Source organism: Dreissena polymorpha, chromosome 11, assembly GCF_020536995.1.
Source record: "Dreissena polymorpha isolate Duluth1 chromosome 11, UMN_Dpol_1.0, whole genome shotgun sequence".
Lineage (NCBI taxonomy): Eukaryota > Metazoa > Mollusca > Bivalvia > Myida > Dreissenidae > Dreissena > Dreissena polymorpha.
This window is the reverse complement of record NC_068365.1, coordinates 22,639,505-22,658,013: the sequence shown is the minus strand read 5'-3', so window position 1 is coordinate 22,658,013 and position 18,509 is coordinate 22,639,505. Positions and strand designations below refer to the sequence as shown.

General features: G+C 34.5%; 1 protein-coding gene across 1 annotated transcript; it reads right to left on the bottom strand.

Annotated features, from left to right (window-relative positions):
- Positions 1 to 5,764: 5,764 nt before the first annotated feature.
- On the bottom strand, positions 5,765 to 18,374 carry LOC127851642 (furin-like). Its single transcript, XM_052385464.1, has 13 exons — positions 18,102 to 18,374; positions 17,266 to 17,364; positions 16,981 to 17,094; positions 16,419 to 16,562; positions 16,209 to 16,300; positions 13,982 to 14,082; positions 13,013 to 13,197; positions 12,482 to 12,685; positions 9,444 to 9,550; positions 8,352 to 8,458; positions 7,998 to 8,112; positions 7,374 to 7,636; positions 5,765 to 6,940 (listed from the first exon to the last, which is right to left on the bottom strand). The coding sequence occupies exons 1-13, from the start codon at positions 18,267 to 18,269 to the stop codon at positions 6,603 to 6,605; spliced, it is 2,037 nt and encodes a 678-aa protein (XP_052241424.1). The 5' UTR covers positions 18,270 to 18,374; the 3' UTR covers positions 5,765 to 6,602.
- Between the last annotated feature and the right edge of the window lie 135 nt (positions 18,375 to 18,509).

Below are 18,509 nucleotides of genomic sequence, written 5' to 3'. Positions count from 1 at the left end.
TCAGTTTTGCCCCCTTTAGTCAAATGATCAGTTATGATTCGGCTAAATAAAATAGTTGTTTAATTGTGTTGGACAACTTTATGAACATGTGCCTATGATGTGCATTAAGACCTGGTAACGTCTTTAGGGGCAGTTAGAGCATATTTCAATAATATATCTGTGAACAAGATAATATTTTTGAACAATGCAATACTTAATTGTTGATGTTTTAATTTGGATTCACGCCTTTAGTACAAAAAGCGTATTTAATAGATATGTCAATAAACTTTATTAAAAAAAGTTGCATACAACATAAAAGTAAAAATGCTGTCATTTACACATTTATTTACATTATTCATCAATCCAGAATGCAAGCTTGTTGTTTAATTTTTACATATACAATGAAGTTACCGTGTGGAATGCCAACGTCATTACAAAGAACAATAGATGTTTGGAAATAAAGTGATTTATGAAAAATGCTTAAACAAGGGATAAAAGTATATAAATGTAACAAAAATCTCACTGAGGCGTGTAGTTCTCTATAACATAAACATCTAGCAAAATAACTGTAAGAATTTTAATTATAGTACATTTGTAAAAAGGTAATAAGTCACTGTATTGTGCAATTTTGTAAAAAAGAACAGTATAGCAGCATTGAGTCTGTCTTGCATTTATTTATAAGAGTGAAAATCTTTTTTTTACGACGAAAATCGTGTTTAAACAAATAGAGGCAATTAACAACTACTGTTCATGACTATTAAAAACTTAAATGCAGCCTTGGTAGGTATGTTAGCTGTGTAAGTGCAAATGCGTTTATTTTAAGTAATCATTTTTTCTTCATTTATTATTTCTTTTTATAAACTGTTTAATGCACTTACTTGTTATTGTTTGTATTGCATGCAAGTCGCATTCAATTTATATAAATATTGACTGAATCAAAATAAGAGTAGTGGTTTCAGGCCATCAACTGATTCCTATATTGTCCTATATTTTTGAGAATTTTCCTATATTTTTCAAAACCTATATTTCCTATATTTTCCTTTATTTTTGATTTTTTTCCTATATTTTGTTCTGAAAATTTCTTCTTGTAAAAAAATACTTTTGAGAAGTAATACCGCTTTTAGATATTTTAATTTACAGCTTAAAAAGCTGTTCCTCCTTTTCCAAAGCATCACCATCTTGCAGGAGTGCTGTTGTACACCATTGTGACATCTATATGGACACCTTTTATGAAGAAAAATAAAACCATTTCAAAGATGAGAACAAATCCTAGCAGATAGTTGTAACAGATCTTTCCCTAGGGATGCTCTGCTGAGGGGATGTTTAATGCTCTTCCTGATCTAAGATGAAATTCAGCTACAGGGTTCCAATTCTTTTGAATATTGGAAATTATTTTAGGGCATTGGAAGTCTTGAAGAATAATTTAGATTATTGAGATGTTTTATTGCATTTTGTCATGTATACCATAGCATCTTATTCTTGTTTTAATCCCCACGCTTTTCGTAGAAAGCATGGGGATTATATGGTTATCTCCGCCGTCTGTACGTCCGTCCTACTGTCCGTCCTGGCCCCTATCTCCTTCACTTTTGGCAATAGAACCTTGAAATGTACACGCATGGTAGCTATGAGCAAATGTGCAACAGTGCATTATTTGGAATTTTGATCTGACCCCTGGGTCAAAAGTAATGGGGGTTGGGGTGGGGCCAGGTCAGAGATTTTCACTAATTTAACTAACAACATGCATTGGCGTGGTGATACTCGTCAGCCTCTGCCGCGCCACTTCTAGTTAAGATATGCATCTACCATTGTGTGTCTGATACCGATGAGATGAGATTGTTTTACAATTGGTATTAATAACACAGTGCAATTTTGTTCAATTAAATATGTTGATGTTCAATTTCAAATATTTTTATATGCAGAAGCTGCCAGAAAAATCTTATATTCTGTATGTAAATTTTATCATAAAGGATGTTTTGGTGTTTTTTGATGTTTTGGTGTTTTTTTAATGTCCAAAAAATGTTTGCTGGAAGAGTGTATAGAAATTTTAATGTGCATAGAATACAGAATTTATATTATATACCATGATATGATACTACATGTATGTGATTCATGTTTTTGGTTTCAATAATTTCATTATTAATGTGATGTTGCACTCTATGTTAGGTTGTAAAACTATGTTTAATAATGCTTTGTGTTTTGTTGATTGTTAACTTTTTTAAATAAAAAAATTCAGGTGTCCACATTGATGACCACAGTGTGTTGCTGCATCAGCATATCTGCCTTGGTGGTGAAGATAAGGGACTGTTTAGTTAAGTTAAACATGAATCTAATGATTATTGACAGAAAACAAGTAAGTAATAAGTTCTCTTCATATCTCTAGAAAATTACTTTTTACCATAAAATTCCTATATTTTAACCCTAAACAAGCCCAAACCTCCTATATTTTGATGCAAAAATTCTTAAGTTAATTACTTTATTTTCAACTTAAGTCAGTTGACGGCCTGTGGTTTCTTTAAGACGGTTATGATTCGTAAATAAATCAGCGGAACTGTTGAGCAATAACAATATCTTTTGATTTAAGGTATTCACACAAAAAAAACCTGTAAACAAAGTTCATATAACAGCAGTATGAGGATTCAATCTTATCAGATGTGATGTCTATTTCTATTTTGTTACAATAAAAAGTCCTGTGCTTTTACAAAAGTGAAGAATCATATCCTATAAAGTGTGTATTATGTAAAGTAAAGCGATGGGTATTAATAGCTAGACACTGAAATGTCATGGATGCTGATACGAGACGGTGGACATGACCCAAACGGGTGCTGGAGGTTTCGGTAAATGACAAGTTCGGTAAATTGGATTTATATAGTAAAAGCCCTGGAGTTTTCGGTAAATTGCTTTTTTATAGAGGTGGTATACCTACAATGAGGTGTTTATGACACTTTTTATTGGCTTCCAATAACATCAGGGGCATGTATTTGCAAACTGTGGATTAATTTTGAGTTGAGTAATTAATGCTATGCCTACGGTAAAGAGTTTTTTTATTGGAAAATCGGCAAAACGCCTTTGACCATTTACAAACAAATAAACACAATATAGTCAAAGTGCAAAGAATTAAGGGGCATGAATGAGCTACCTCTGAACTTTTTAAAACGATTTCTTTTAGGAAATTGTAGGTACCAAACCAAAAAAGTTTAGATTGAATTTAAAATGTAACTCTATTGAAAGTAAATTTAAGATTTAAATTACTCACTAAACTATTTTTTTTTAATAATTGGTCCTTTTATTTAAATAACATAATTGTAATAATAAATGATGATTTACGACGGAATCAATGTAAGATCTTCAATTAAGTTTGATGCTATTAAAAAGGTTCTTGTAAAATATTGTAGACATGATCTATAAAGAAAACATAACAAACAAAAACCATAAACAAATATGAAATAATTCGTTAGATATTGATTTAAGTTTAAATATAAAGCACAATAGTATTTTAGAAAAGCACTCAATTTCTCAATATACACGAGGTAGTTTGCCAACATAATGCATATGTTGCCCAGCTCTTGCCACGTGGAGCCCACCTCTTGTAAGAGCCAAGTGTTGAATTTTATATTACATATTACAACATACAACAACAACAACAACAACAACAACAACAACCTTTATTAGCATATAAGCATAATACAATGCTTTTTTGCCACAAAACAGAAAGTTACGTAGTATGTGTGTTAAACATACATTGATTCAATATTCAATAAGAGAACTTTACAAAAAACAGTAGTACGTACAGCAGTAATCAATATAATTATATCATCAACTGTAATACGAGGAACATGTAGAATTATTTTAGTTATACAAACATATTCAATGAAAAAAATAAAATAAAAAATAACATGGCTATGTCTTGTAGAAGTAAACAATTATAACTGATTGTCTATATTATTACGCATTTCATTAGCATTGAAAGTATATTTAGCAAGGCTTATTATGTCTCTTTTATTTGCCGACTGCATTAGAAAGTCAAATTTATTGAACGTTGGCCACCTTTGAAAATATGATTTTAAATGTTTCTTTCTAATTTCTCTATATAAAGGACAAACAAGTAGAAAGTGATACTCGTTTTCTATAGCGTGTCCGTTGCAAAACTTACATTTTCTATTATCGCGTAGTATGTTATTATAACGACCACTTTCGATTTCTAATCTATGTGACGATAATCGAAATCGTGTAAGTGATGTTTTGTATTTCTTATTTGTTATAAAATCAAGATATGGCTCTAACTCAAAAGTGTGTTTAAATCTACAATAGCTCATGAGTCTAGGGGAATTATTTATTTCACTATACCAGCTTTGTTTGTAATTATCTAATAAACGTTGTTTAATTGTATTGTAGATGAATGTTTGATCGGTTTGATTTATGATAGTTGTTTGATCCGCCCATATATTGCTTAACCCAAGCTCGTCAAGAGTGTTTCTTATGTGTGACGCCCAATTTCGATGGTTGTATGTGATATTTTGTTGTGCATCGTTAAATATCACAGAGTATATTGTTTTTGTGATACTGTTATCACTTGATTTAAGTATTTTTAACCAATAGCGGAATATTTGTAATTTGCGTATTATGTATAGCGGGTATCGTCCTAATTCTCCGTACATACCAGCTAGATTTGTAGATTTGTTTACTTTTAAGATTTTTCGAAGTAGTTTTGTATGTATTATTTCGATTTCTTTACTTTTCGTAAATCCCCATACTTCTGCTGAATAGTGTAGGGCTGGGGTGGCTAGTTTATCAAATAGGTTTAATTGTTCGCGTGTTGAGAATTCGTATTGATTAATAATAGTGAAAAGTTTATGTAGAGATCTATTTCCACGTTCTGCTAGTGTTTGGGCTGTTTTATACCAGTTACCATTCTTAAATAGTGTTATACCTAAGTACTTGAAAGATGTCACTATTTCTAATGATTCCCCGTAGAGGTAAAAGTTATAATTTGTATGGCGATTACTTTTTTCAAAGATCAAGACCTTTGTTTTACGTGTATTAATTTTAAGTTGAGATACTATGCAGTAATTTTCAATGTCATTCAACATTGATTGTAATGATGTTGGTGATGTCGAAAATAGAACTTGATCATCTGCGTATGATAACAAGAAAAACTTAATGTCGTTAATCGTTATAATTCCTTCTATGTTTGAGTTTATGTTCTCTACCATATCATTGACGAACATTAAAAAAAGTATGCTTGTATATTACAACATACCATCAGCTGCTGAGCGCAGAATACTTCGCTTGGCAGGTACAAAAATTGTTGATTGCTTCAAGTTAAAGGTCAAATTCCGAGTGCGCTTTATATATAACAATGTTTTATTATTTCTTTCTGGTTGAGAAAAACACAAGAAAAAAATAAAAATATAACATATAATACGTGTACGTAATTTATAAAAAGAAATATAATGATACGCGTTATGTTTTATAATTTTGTTAAGTGCGCGTGTCATTGAACGTTGAGTCCAGCGAAGAGATGCGAACTAAATTACACATAATTAAAAACTGATAAAAATGACATCTAACATAACGCCAGCCGACCGGAATGAATAAACCAGCTGTGGTGATCACTATCTTATCAGCTCAATACACAGGCACCTGGCTACTGTATTGGAACAATGCGATGTACGACCAAAATAACTAATTTTATTTTTTGCCAGAACGAATCCGTTGAATAAAAAAATACTAACTGATTAACTTTGTAATCTGTTTTATTTACCATATATTATAAATAAAACACATTTAAAACATGAATACAATATATATAGGACATAATTTGAATCTTTCATTTAGTTTTATTTACAGGTCTTTTTCTTTTTCATACCTTATGTGCTGACCTGCTTGTAGGAAAAAGAAGCGAAAATTGTATAAAAAACAAATATATTGGACACAATTATTATTATTTTTATCTGATACACTTAAATTAAGGTGTTTCCAACTAATTGTATAAAACATATATTAAAAACAAAAACAATCATGACCTAAAGATAAAATTTTAATATATAAATTACCTCCCTTGTTTAGAATATTAATAGGTTGCAAGCCTGGATATTTAATATCAACACTTGTAAACATCTGTATTTTGATATCATCAACTCCGTACATTTTAATCAGATAATTACATTAGTGCCAAACAACTAAATTAGTGTATACGCTTATCGACTAAAGGTGCGACAATCCCTATTTATACCAAATTATCGAAACCTCCGCGGCATTTACTATATAAATCCAATTTACCGAACATGTCATTTACCGAAACCTCCATAACTCACCCAACCACCGAAGCTTCGTTGTTTCCAGTTGAAATCATACGCATTTAGAGTCGTGCCACATTTTTCATTCAGTCAGTACTTGACCGTCGTGGTCGGCGATATCGAATGTCGTGGTCGGCGGTATCGAATGCGGCGATGAAATCAAACGAAATAAAAGTGGTCCTGATTTTCCATGAAGTCTAATATGATGCTGACTAGTATCAGTGGTGCTGTTTTGCAAGAATGAACGCATGTTTGCAAACTGGTTTTTGGGAAGGCGACCATGGTCACATTTAGTACGAGCTCAGTTTTACAAAAATAACTAAGCTTCTAACGTTGCGTTGTGTTCAGTGCTTTTAATTCCTCTTCATGGATTTCTGGTTGAGGTGCTCTCGTTTGTCTTGTTTTATAACAATAAATCCCAACAACAACAACAACAACAACAACAGCGCAAGCAAAAACGAAAACAAGAGGTATAATAATCTCACAATAATAATTTTTAGACGATTTGGCTGGACTTTCGGTAGACTCATCGGCACGTCGTGTTACGTTGGGCATATTTAGATCGTTAACAAGTTGCATGCAGTTATCGTTGTTTTCAGCATTTGATATGAAATCTGTCCCAGTTCCATGAAGTTGAATCTGTGCTGAAGTCACAGTTGCGATTGCTGAAAATAACTACATCAGTTATATGTGTCGCGTTTGCCAAGCCTTTGTTCATACAAGAAAAGCGTATGTCGTCACCACTTTTAGGTTTAAATCTATTACGGTTAAGCAAAAAGTATAAAAGTCAGAAATATACTTAATTTGTCATAAGTATTATTTGTGCAGTTTAAATTCTTTAGTTGTGCGGTTGCGTGAAATCAACAAGCTGTAAAGAGGAGTTGAGTCCATCTATGTTGAAGTTAATTTTTGTAAAATCAGGTCATACAGCGGGACAAATATGGTGTTAAATGTTTCACACTTTAATGCAGTTTGTTGATGTTAAGCATTCAATTTCAATTTATTCATTATTTACGCTCTAAAAAACTTATACGTAATAATTGACTATTTAATATGTAATGTAAAACATTTATGTGAAAACTTAACTTGTCTATTTACCAGATTGAGTCTCGTGAAGACTGTAGATTTTTATCATCCAGTCTCCATTTGGGGTTTCGCCAAAGAAGTGGTTTGATAGAAGAGTAAGCTGCGTTAAGTTCTTGGGTATCGTGATATTGTAAAATAAAACGGAAGTCGTATTATGAGGCGAAATAACTTCCATCGATACTTGTGTGCGCTTTGAAAAAGAGACTGTCATGTTTATGAGGACTTGCTCCAGCTTGTTGATGCAGGTGGAATGAACTGGAAATGATGCATTATTCCTGAAAAGTAGGTTAATTTTTATATTAACTTAGATTGCCGCTGTGGTAATCTTTCACGCACTTATGTGAGAAACGAAAACATTTAAACAAATATTAAGATTCAACACCAACAAAAACAACATATATGTCGAACAACTTTGTGTTAGAATTTCGACTTATACGACCGTTTCAATTGACAAAATGTAAAACGGTAGCAACAAAGTATTAATAGAATGCAGCGTATTAAATTTTGATGCTGTACACAAATCTATCAGTACCTTTTTTCCATTGGGGACATACGTTCACATTGCGTATATATGTTTAGGAATGTTAACATAACCAAAAAGTAATGACACCTGAACGTGGTAAAATAAAAGCATACCCACGCATGTTGAAAACAATGGCATCGGTTCGTAAGGGTGGCAGTAGTGTCCAGTTTTGTGCTAGAGAGATCATTTTGTTCCCGTCTGGATATCCGAATCCAAGCACGTTATGATCTGCAAGGTACAACAGCTATTATTCAACCACAGCCGACAGTACTCGAGGTTCTTTATATTGTAACTTTAATAACGTTGAGAGAATTTTCATAATAACACAATCCAAAACAATGTGTGTGAGTTTGTTTTATTTATCAATGATTCACAAATATTATTATATATGATCGTGCCAATAAAAATATTAAAATAATCATTAATATAAACACATACTTACTAATGGTCATATTCTATTAACTTACATTTATACCCTGCAGCGTTCGTTTTGAAAGACGACTCTTCCGCGATGTCTCTGGTTGATGCAGATTTGACCATGATATATCTGATGTCACGAACCTTTAGCGATGGACTGGAATGTATTGAATAGAACTTTAAACCGCCCCATGCACCACAAAGACAATCGAGAGACGGACGACGCGTTAGGTTTCGCGAATATTTGCCTATTTGCTGGTGCAAATATGGCAATAAATTTCAACTAATAGTCACTACTCTGAACAAACGTAATGAAACAACGGGATCCGTGAAAGACACACCACATATGTGTACTATAAGGCGAGAATAAACATATACACATTTATTTTCAACCTGTAGTCGTGGATTTCGTGATACATTCAGTTCTGGTTCGTGGTCAATCCGCGAATTCCTGATTACCTTTACGTGTAAAACTATCAATGTAATGCTTAATACTTTAAAATGGTCCTGTAACCATCCATTATAATACATCATATACAAATCAATTACGATGTTTAAGATAAGAGAAATTGGTGAAAAAAAATAATCGTTTCAATCTTCAACATGTGAATACGAATTTATGTCGAACATAACATATGAATCTTGAATAATATGATTCTTATGCAAGTCATTTTTTATTTTTGGTGATTTGTGAGTTACGTGCAAACTGGGTATTAGATTGAAACAATCAAGATACTTATTTATATATTGATATCTTTAAAACGTGTATGAGATAAATTGATGCAGGACGATCAGGTCTTAACAGTTTTTAATTTCAAGCCGACCGACCCTAATTATTGATGCCAATTCTCAACTTTTTTATATTCCTGATTGAGATTCGATCATGTTTTTTTTAAGATCGAAATTACCATAATTAACTTTAACATATAAAAGAATGTATTTTGAAAAGAAATGTGAAATATTTTTGCAATGGATTAACCTTTATAAAAGTGTGGAGAATAACAAAAGTTTCGCACATCAACCTACATTTTTTGGGGACTTATCGGACACTGAGAACTTACTTTTTGCTCCTTTTTATGTTGAAGATTCTAATGTGCCTATTGAGCGCTCTATTACGAAATGAATAACTTCTTTAAACCTACTTGACTTGAAGAGCAAGGGCAATTACTCCTGCAGCCATTGCGCACGTAGCGGACTGCCCTCCAAACTCTGTCGAGCACGATCCACGTTCTATGTGTACATCTACCACCTGCGAAAACAAGGAAAACTAATTACATACCTTAATTTGAACGCAGAATGCAATTCTTTGATGTCTGAACTAGTTGTTTTAAAATGTTATATCGCGGCTGGCTTTTCATATAATGGAGTACTTATCTTGCGTACTTGATTTATTGTATAGGCTTTGGCGAACAATCAAAACAGCTGTTCACGTGTTCAAGAATGTGTATATGTGAAAGTGAATGCTTAACGTATGTTTTTATTGGATCGCGATAGCGAAATTCAGTATTATTTCAATTGTATTTATAACATGGTTATATGGTTTACAACTGTTTAACGTCTTTGCGTTTTTAACAGTAAGCAGAGCAAATAATAACACAAAAATGATCAACGCCTCGGTCTACGCATTAGAACAGCTATTGCAAAACATAAGGTGGAATACCTGTTAAAAAGCTAACAAAACCTCACATGTAGCCGAAAAGCTAGCTACTAATGACATGAATGCCAAGATAGGGAAATACAACACAGACAATTAATGTATACAAGGAACCCAGACCCTTGGAGGTATGAACGAAATGGCAAGCTGTTCACAGACTTTTGCGCCTTTAAAGACCTGGTCATTAACGCAACACTTTCTAACACAAAGACATCCATGAAGAATTCTGTATCTCACCATATTGCAAAACAAGAAACCAGATAGACTACATCACTATTTTAATGCATTTGAGACGCAGTCTGCAGGACAAAATACCGAATAGAGAAAATTCAGACCATCAGCTAGTGATGCGAGTCATTCAGATCAAGTTAGAAACACAGAAGTTAGACCTAGAGCCAGATTCAACATCCAACGACTAACAGAAACAGGGTTCAAGTATATATTCCCAGTTTCTATTCAGAACAGCTTTGGGGCCTTAGGGATGATGGCATAACAAATGCCATTTGAAAAACATTGGAGCGGCGTGACTGACACATGGAACGACACACATCAAGGAGTCCTCGGAAAGGAAAAAGAGACAACATAGTATACGAATTGCATTCCGGCAACACCTGGAACCTCATACAGAACAGGCGAGGCGGAAAATCAAACAACGAAAATACTGACGACGAAAAGAAAATGCTCCAGGAAAGATTCACCAATATCAACGAACAAGTGAAGAAAAGTACCATGATAGATAAGAGAGTCTTTTACGACACTCTGGCAGCAGAAGCAGAACCGATAGCTGAAAAGAGATACATCAGAACTCTGTTTACGATCACAGTATTCCTCTCTACCAAGAAGTCCAACCAAAATATACCAGTACCAGACAGCGAGGGACATACCAAGGACAAAACCCAGAAGCAACGAATGACCGAATATTTCAAGGACTTTTTCAACCGATCCAATCATAAGAGAGACTTGATATCCCTCCTGCGTTCACTATACTCAGAATCAACACCAACCCCTTAAACTTAAGCTGGGATTGAGAAGGTACTGAAGGCGCTGAAAAAAGCAGCTAGACCGGATGGAATTCCACCAGAAGCGTTGTAGACAGACTTTTCCACCGCGTAACCCATGCCGCTGCTCTTTCTGCAGAAAGTCTTGGCAGAAGAAAAAGCCCCATGCAAATTTGAGAAAAAAACAGACACCAGGTGAAACGTTCAAATAAAAGAGACCTGTGGCTAAGCCAAAATAGGCGAGGCTGCTGTCAGTGCAAAGCAAAGTAGTAACCAGTATCATCCCAGAACGACTTAAAAATGCAGTCGACAAAAGACTCAGAACAAGCTGACTTCAGGAAAGACTTGTGAACGGACCAGATTGCCACGCTCCGAGTCATCATTAAACATACAATTGAGTTGTAGTCAATGCTGTGCCTGAACATTGTTGACTTCCACCAAGCGTTCGACAGTGTTGACAGAGCGACCATTTGGAGACTCCTTTATCACTATTGAGTCGCGCCAACATTTGTCAATCTGATCCAGCAACTGTCCGAGTGTGCAGCATGCCAGTTTATCCAAAACGGCAAACTGACAGAGGATTTGGAGGTTAATACAGGAGTCCGTCAAGAATGCTTGCTGTTACCGATGATCTTACTGCTCGTGGTGGATTGGATGATGAGGGAGACACCTTAAACGATAAGACTGGAATCCAGTGGACCCTGAAACAGACACTGGATGACCTCGACTTTGCGAATGACTTGAGCCTGATGTCACAATGCTTTCAACACATGAAACAAAAAGAAGAGACCATGGGCGTGAACGAGAAACATCAATGCCCTATTATCCCGGAAGACAAAAAATCAATGAGGTGGACTGCTATCTGAGCAGCGTTGTGACAGCAACATGTGGTTTTACTTAAGACATCAAGGCTAGCCGCGGGTAAGCCATATATGCCTTTAACACTCTAAGGTCATTCAGAAAACCTGCATTCCTCCTTATCTGCGGAACTGCGGATTTGTACAGCAAATTTAGGTATGTTCCTCTCTACGGCCCTGAGATCTGGAGAGTCACCAACACTCTGACAAACAAGCTCCAAGTCTTCATGAGTAGGTGAAACTTCCTCAAGATCAGACGGATTAATAAAGTCAAGAACACCGACTTATGGAAACAGGCAAACCAGTATTTAATCAGACAGCTGATCACAAAGCGGAAATGGAGGTGGGTTGGTTACGCCTTGCGATAACCAAATAAATTCAATTAAATATCAAACGACATGCCTTACAGTTGAATCCCCTGGGCAAGAGACAACTCAGACGCCCTAAGCAAACGACAGTACACTGAAGTACAAATGCACGCATATATTATTAGTATATGTATTCTGAATGAAATGCAATAAAGTACAGAAGACTGTCTTAATGTAGACAGGCCTTTAACATTAATCGCAAGATACGATGCGTCGATGTGGGTTTTTTTCAACGAAAACACTATTGGTTTTGGAAAATAGTTATGACATGTAACGCAATATATTTAAGTACTGATTTCTTACCAATCTAGTATCGCTTTTCCTAGTTCCAGACGAAAACATACACACTAGGACTGCCGAGTTCACTTGATAGCTATTTGACAGAGTGCCATTCGTCCCCATATTTCCAATCGCTAGTGTGTAAATGTTGTTGACAAAGCCATTTCCAGGAGGGTCAGCTGGAAACACGTATATGCTTCCCTTGCCATGTCTGCCTTCTGTATAGCCCTGAATGAATGATATAAAACACATATTATTTTATTTTAATACTTAAATAATTGGGAATGTATATGAATTAAGGGCTATGCTATTATTATAAGGCATTTCTTTTAAAATCAATTAAATGTAAAACCATAAATATCAAAACATAACTATGCACATTTTTGTCAGAAACGAAGTCGAAACTCTACATTTGGAAAAATCAAGTACTCAATTGAAACACGTGAGTTTTGTAGAGTCAGCTATCAAAATATTACAATATTTTCAACTTCAGGTAAATGTTAAGAATAAATAATGTTTTGATTAATGTTGTTAAGTTAACCAACGTTGAAATACCTTTTGCATAATGCCATGAACGCACTTGTCGTTATGGAAAGAAATATCGAAGTTCCATGAGTTAGAATAGATGTCAATATCGTTGATGCGATGAGCTAAACTTGCACACAATGTCTCAACATTGATAATAGCGTGGTGCCCTACACCTGGCTTTGTTTGCTCGGGAACTTTGCCCACTTTAAGTACTATAAAATTAGAAAACCAATTATTCAGATAAAGTATAGTTTTTTTATTACAGAAGACAGTTAACGTTATTTGGCTTTATACATCTACAGAAACCATTTAAACCGCAGACATGACCAGTTGATACCACAAGGGGATAATTTTTAACAAAATTAGTAAAACAACAATACAATATAACGTTGCAACTTTTATTCTTTAGAGATTTGTTCAACACTGTTTCTGTAAATAAAGTTAATGTTAACCGTATGCCTCGAGGGACAGTCAGTTTGTTCATTATTTGAAAACATTAAATGAAAGACCATTAACATATCGAAAGCGATACATGTGGGGGCTTACGGTTTCAGAGATGAAGTTTTGTTTTTATATATGTCTAGCTAAAAATTTGGAATCACAATGACTTGATCGATTTTGAAATAAGTGTCATGATTGGAACAAACTTAGAAGGAAACCGCTATATGATGTCACATACTCCGATTAATATCGGTTAAGTAGATGCCTTTCAGGCTTTCACGCAATTTGCTGAGTATAAAACATATGATATACAACACACGATGACATACACCGGACAGGCATTTACCTTATAGATGTTTTAACCTTAAAATTCAATGCTATACAAATAAAATCATATTTGTTCATTAATAAATAATTCATATTTCGATTGTTGATTGACTTAGTAACTTAGGCTGGATGTTATCATTTCTTCATAATGCAGATTGTACAATGTTTGAACTTTTTTTTTTTTTTTTAAACACACCTCATTATTGTTTAAGTCATTAAATAACATACTGGCAAGCGAGGCATCCGGAGCGGTTCCGCATCCACATGGTTGGCACCTCGCACTGCTGTCTCTAATGCCAGCAGCCAATCCTGCGCATGCGTTCCCATGACTGAAACATATGTAAATAAATTATCGCGAATAAAAGAATATATACGTTTTGAAGGAAACAAAAATGACACGCTAAAACACCAAAATAACAAATACCAGTATAATATTTTACTTAAACTATACGTTTACATTAAGTAACTTCCATTGCAGCTCATCATAATGCTTACTAAATATCAGATTAAGTACATACACAATACCAATACTAAGATAAACAATGCCACGTCATAAACAGTGTAAACAAGAAGGGCTTATTTGATGAGATTTGTATAAACTTAATTTCATCTTGCCTTAGAAGTTGGTATTATGGTTTTCCGATGTATATTACGCAATCGACTAAATACATTTCAATTAAAGAAAATATTATTTATATAAAATGTGTCACTTCAGGAAAAGAGAAATTATTGTCCCTGGACTTACATTTAAGGCAAATGACCAATGGCCGATAGAATACAATAAAATACATACAATGCGACCTTTAACATGAAATCATCATTAAAGCGTTGGTCATCGCCTTTGAACGGTAAATGGATAGGTATTATGCTTGTAAAACGGTTAAAGAAATGCACATGTGTAACTAAACATTGATCTCATAAAGTTGTAATTGAAATTAAAACGTAATACACTTGAATATTAACTTTATTGAATTAATATGTAAACACTCAATGGTTATAACTCTCTGCTATTACATTTCAGTTTTCATAATACTGCTATGAGATTGATGTTTTTTACACGGTGTGTTATTGATTATTTATGGACTAAGTGTTCAGTGTAAAGGTTTAAAATTAATTTATATCGTAGACAATTCAGAATATAAAGACTAGTAGATTGAATAGTTTAATGAGGAGTTAGACCGCATAATAGCAAAAAATGTGCGATGGAGACATCCTAATTGTCCAAACGCCGACCATGAATGGGCATGTACAGAAGGTAAATTGGGCATACGGGGGACCAATGGTAGATGGCTGAGACTCATTGAGTTCGCTAGAAGCAACAAACTCACCCTGACCAACACGCTGCACCCGCACACACCGACCAAACAGCGACGTGGTAAATTCAACCGGGCAAATACACATCCAAAATACACATTCATACTGGCACCTCGACGGTTCAAGTCTAGCATCACCAATTCGAAAACACAATAATGTTTCACGGCAAACACAATTACTGGCAAAGATGAACAAGAAGATGAAATATGCAATGAAAAGAGTTTTCAGCAGTAAAACGGCATACAACACCCTAAATAATTTTCACAAAGACCAGTCAGCCCAATGCCAGTTATAGCAGACGCATACTGTAAGTGCCGCAGTCCTAAACTGTGGGGCCGAATACTGAAGCGACCTCTTTACCTGCGCGCTTAATCCAGACAAACGATCCGGAAGGAGAAGTTGCCTAAGAAGTTCTCTGGTAATCCTCCTAAAAGGGCAACCTCAAACTGTGCGAGAATAACCGCACCATCAGCTTCTTCTGCCATCAAAGCAAATTCATGCTACCCATCATCCATAACCGACTTAAAAGAAAAGAGGAGGAACTGCTGGCGGAAGAGCGCCCTGGATTTAGAGCTGGACGGAGAACAGTTGAACAAATCTTCAACTGATTGAGAGTTATCATTACAAATCATATGAAACAACAACGGGAGCTCTTCCACATTGTCACCAATTTTAAGAAAGATTTCGACCAGGTGTGGCATGATGGCATAAGGCAGTTTTTAAGAGGATTCAACATCGACGAAGTTGTGATGAAGGTTATCCAAGAACTCTACGGAAACGCCAGCAGCGCAGTACTTCTCAACGGACAGATGGGCGAACTTTTCAGTGGGCGTCCGTCATGGATGTCTACTCTCCCCAGTCCTGTTTAACATTTTCCATGAGGAGCTCAAACAAAACCACACCTTTATCTCCATCGGATGCAGAGCGATCTCCAACTTGAGATTCGCTGATAGGCAGTGAACTACAATACCTCATAGACAGACTCAACGAGAGAGAATAATCATATGGGATGGAGATCAACAAGTAGGAGTTGAAGATCATGGTTATCAACACCAGTGCAGACATCACCTAAAAATTGGGGGAAGTTCCCAGCTAAAATAAATACATTTCTAAATATTACTTGAGATACATAAATACTCACTTTGTCACTGGAATAGACTCTTTATAGCTAGAGAAATATTCTGGAGCTATATTTGTATTTTTATCGACAAAATTCCAGCTAAGATTGTTATTCTGAAATATAAAAAATATACGACATGTGCATTTATGTTTAAAGGTTATTTTAAGTTAAGGTGGATACTGCCAATCGGTGCGTTTACGTAAAGTCACTATGTATATAAATGTTTCTCACAATATTTGGTTTCAGTTTAGGATGATCTAGATTAGCTCCCACGTCGGTGATTGCTATGACGACATTCTTGCCAGTGATGTTTCTCTGCCATGCAGCATCGATCCCAAACATGGGGTCATATACGGGTGAACAGATTTTGTAATCCTAAAGGCAGGGTATAAGTGTAGCATCTGGTAATTTTGTGCTTCTTAAATGACACATTTTTGTGTTTAATGCAATTAACTATATCCGTATAGCAGGACTTAAGATTTCATATCATAAACCACTAGCGAAATAAAGATTTCAAATAAAGAACTAAAGCTGGAATACATTCTTTTTGAAGATAAAGTGTTTGACAGGTTGAACATTTTTTACCGCATATATTTTCTAAAACTACAATTATATTAAGCATTGTAAAATTCTAATGCAAAACTTTAACTTTCACAAACCTAGACCGCATTAAGTTGTGAAAAGAAAGGTAACTTAACGTCAGATATTTCCTGGTTGTTGTAAGGTTGACAAAATTCAAACCGTTCAAACTAATATGAGATGTAAAAAATATGTGCTTTCACAAGTTACGAACCTCTCCTACTTGCAAAAAGATTTTCCTGACCTCACCACCAGAGCCTGTTGACACTGCTTGTGCCGCGACTGGTGAAGGGCGAAATAGGTTGTAGCTTTTGTATAAGAAATCAACCTTGAAAGGAAACAACATGTGGCATTCAATGCAAACGACACTCGACGTGTACTTAATTATTGTGCGATAAAACAAAAACAAAAAACACCATGCAATTTACTTTTATCAGCAATAAATGTCTACACTAACATTTATTAAACTATTATGGAAAAATGTGTTTAAAAATCCGACCTTTCCATTTAGTTTTGACTGCAAGTCATCGGTTGTAAAATCCTCCTCAAAAACATCATCTGAACTTTTTGTTGCATATACATATATATCATCGGTTATCTAAAACAAAGCACACTTCTATGTACAAATACCAAATTAACTATTAAAAATTTTGTTAGGGAAACTAAAAAACTAATAAATCGATGCGAATAGTAAATTGGTGGTCGCTTTGTTGTTCTGGCAAACGCCAATTTGTGTCGATTTGACGTATAACGAATGTAGTTCAACTAGTGACAAACAATCACTCAACGTTACGGGTCACGTTGGGACAATCTTTCGATTATCTTATCAGTTGATTTCAAGTTTTTGAAAAAGAAATTCGTTGGGATCCCAAATAGAAGTTTATGTTTAAAAACCCAGTTTAACATACTATGTAGGTCATTATAATTGTAGATCTGATAAGAACGAAATTTTAGTTATTCCTCTTGACATACAAGATACATGTTTATTCAAATATTTATAAGTATCCCTTTTATCTAACGGTTAATAGACGGAACAGTTTTTGAAATTTATTTGGAAAAATGACAGAGAATGGAAGTTGTTTGCACTTTAGTCTAGCATTGACATCTTAAAAAGTATTTAACTTTAATGCAGCTATTACTCATTATGATCTTGAAAGTACATCTCTCTTAAAGTCATCTGGCTTTAACATTTTCAAAAATAAGCGAATTTAAAGTTCAAGTACGTTCAGTCTTTAACATTTAATTTCATCCTAGAAGAATTTTTTAGACAATAAACAGAGACATACGAACTACTCTAATGTTAAAAAACCATAATTTATAATAAAGACTACCTACCTTTCTGTACAATGAAAAGTTGCTCTCATGAAATGTCTCTTCAACCAACGGAATTAGGCCTCTGTGTATTTTTACGATAATTTTTGTTAGTGATCCGTCGATTCGGTTTATATTAACGCATGCCGATATAACAAACAAAATTCCACAAACTATGTTTTTGAATATCATGTTGCATTTAAACAAAAGCGTGTTTAAATCTATCTTTGTACACCCTAATTATAGGTTATTTGTAAGTTGAATCTTATCGGATAAAATATAATACACGAGCTTGATGTGATGTACTCCACTGCTATGAAACTAGGTTTATTTAACCCTGCCAGTTACGAATTGGATTCAGATATCAGACATGATAAAATCTACCCGGGATTCTAAACATTCTTTATTTATAAAGCAGGTAAAATGATTAGA

What these genes read in the sequence shown, in the direction of transcription:
- LOC127851642 (XM_052385464.1), bottom strand. Translation starts at nt 18,269, where the DNA reads ATGATATTCAAAAACATAGTTTGTGGAATTTTGTTTGTTATATCGGCA. An exon ending in CTAAACTGAAACCAAATATT is followed by an intron (nt 16,301 to 16,418) that starts GTGAGAAACATT and finishes TTTATATTTCAG; the next exon opens with AATAACAATCTTAGCTGGAA. An exon ending in GAGTCTATTCCAGTGACAAA is followed by an intron (nt 14,083 to 16,208) that starts GTGAGTATTTAT and finishes CATATGTTTCAG; the next exon opens with TCATGGGAACGCATGCGCAG.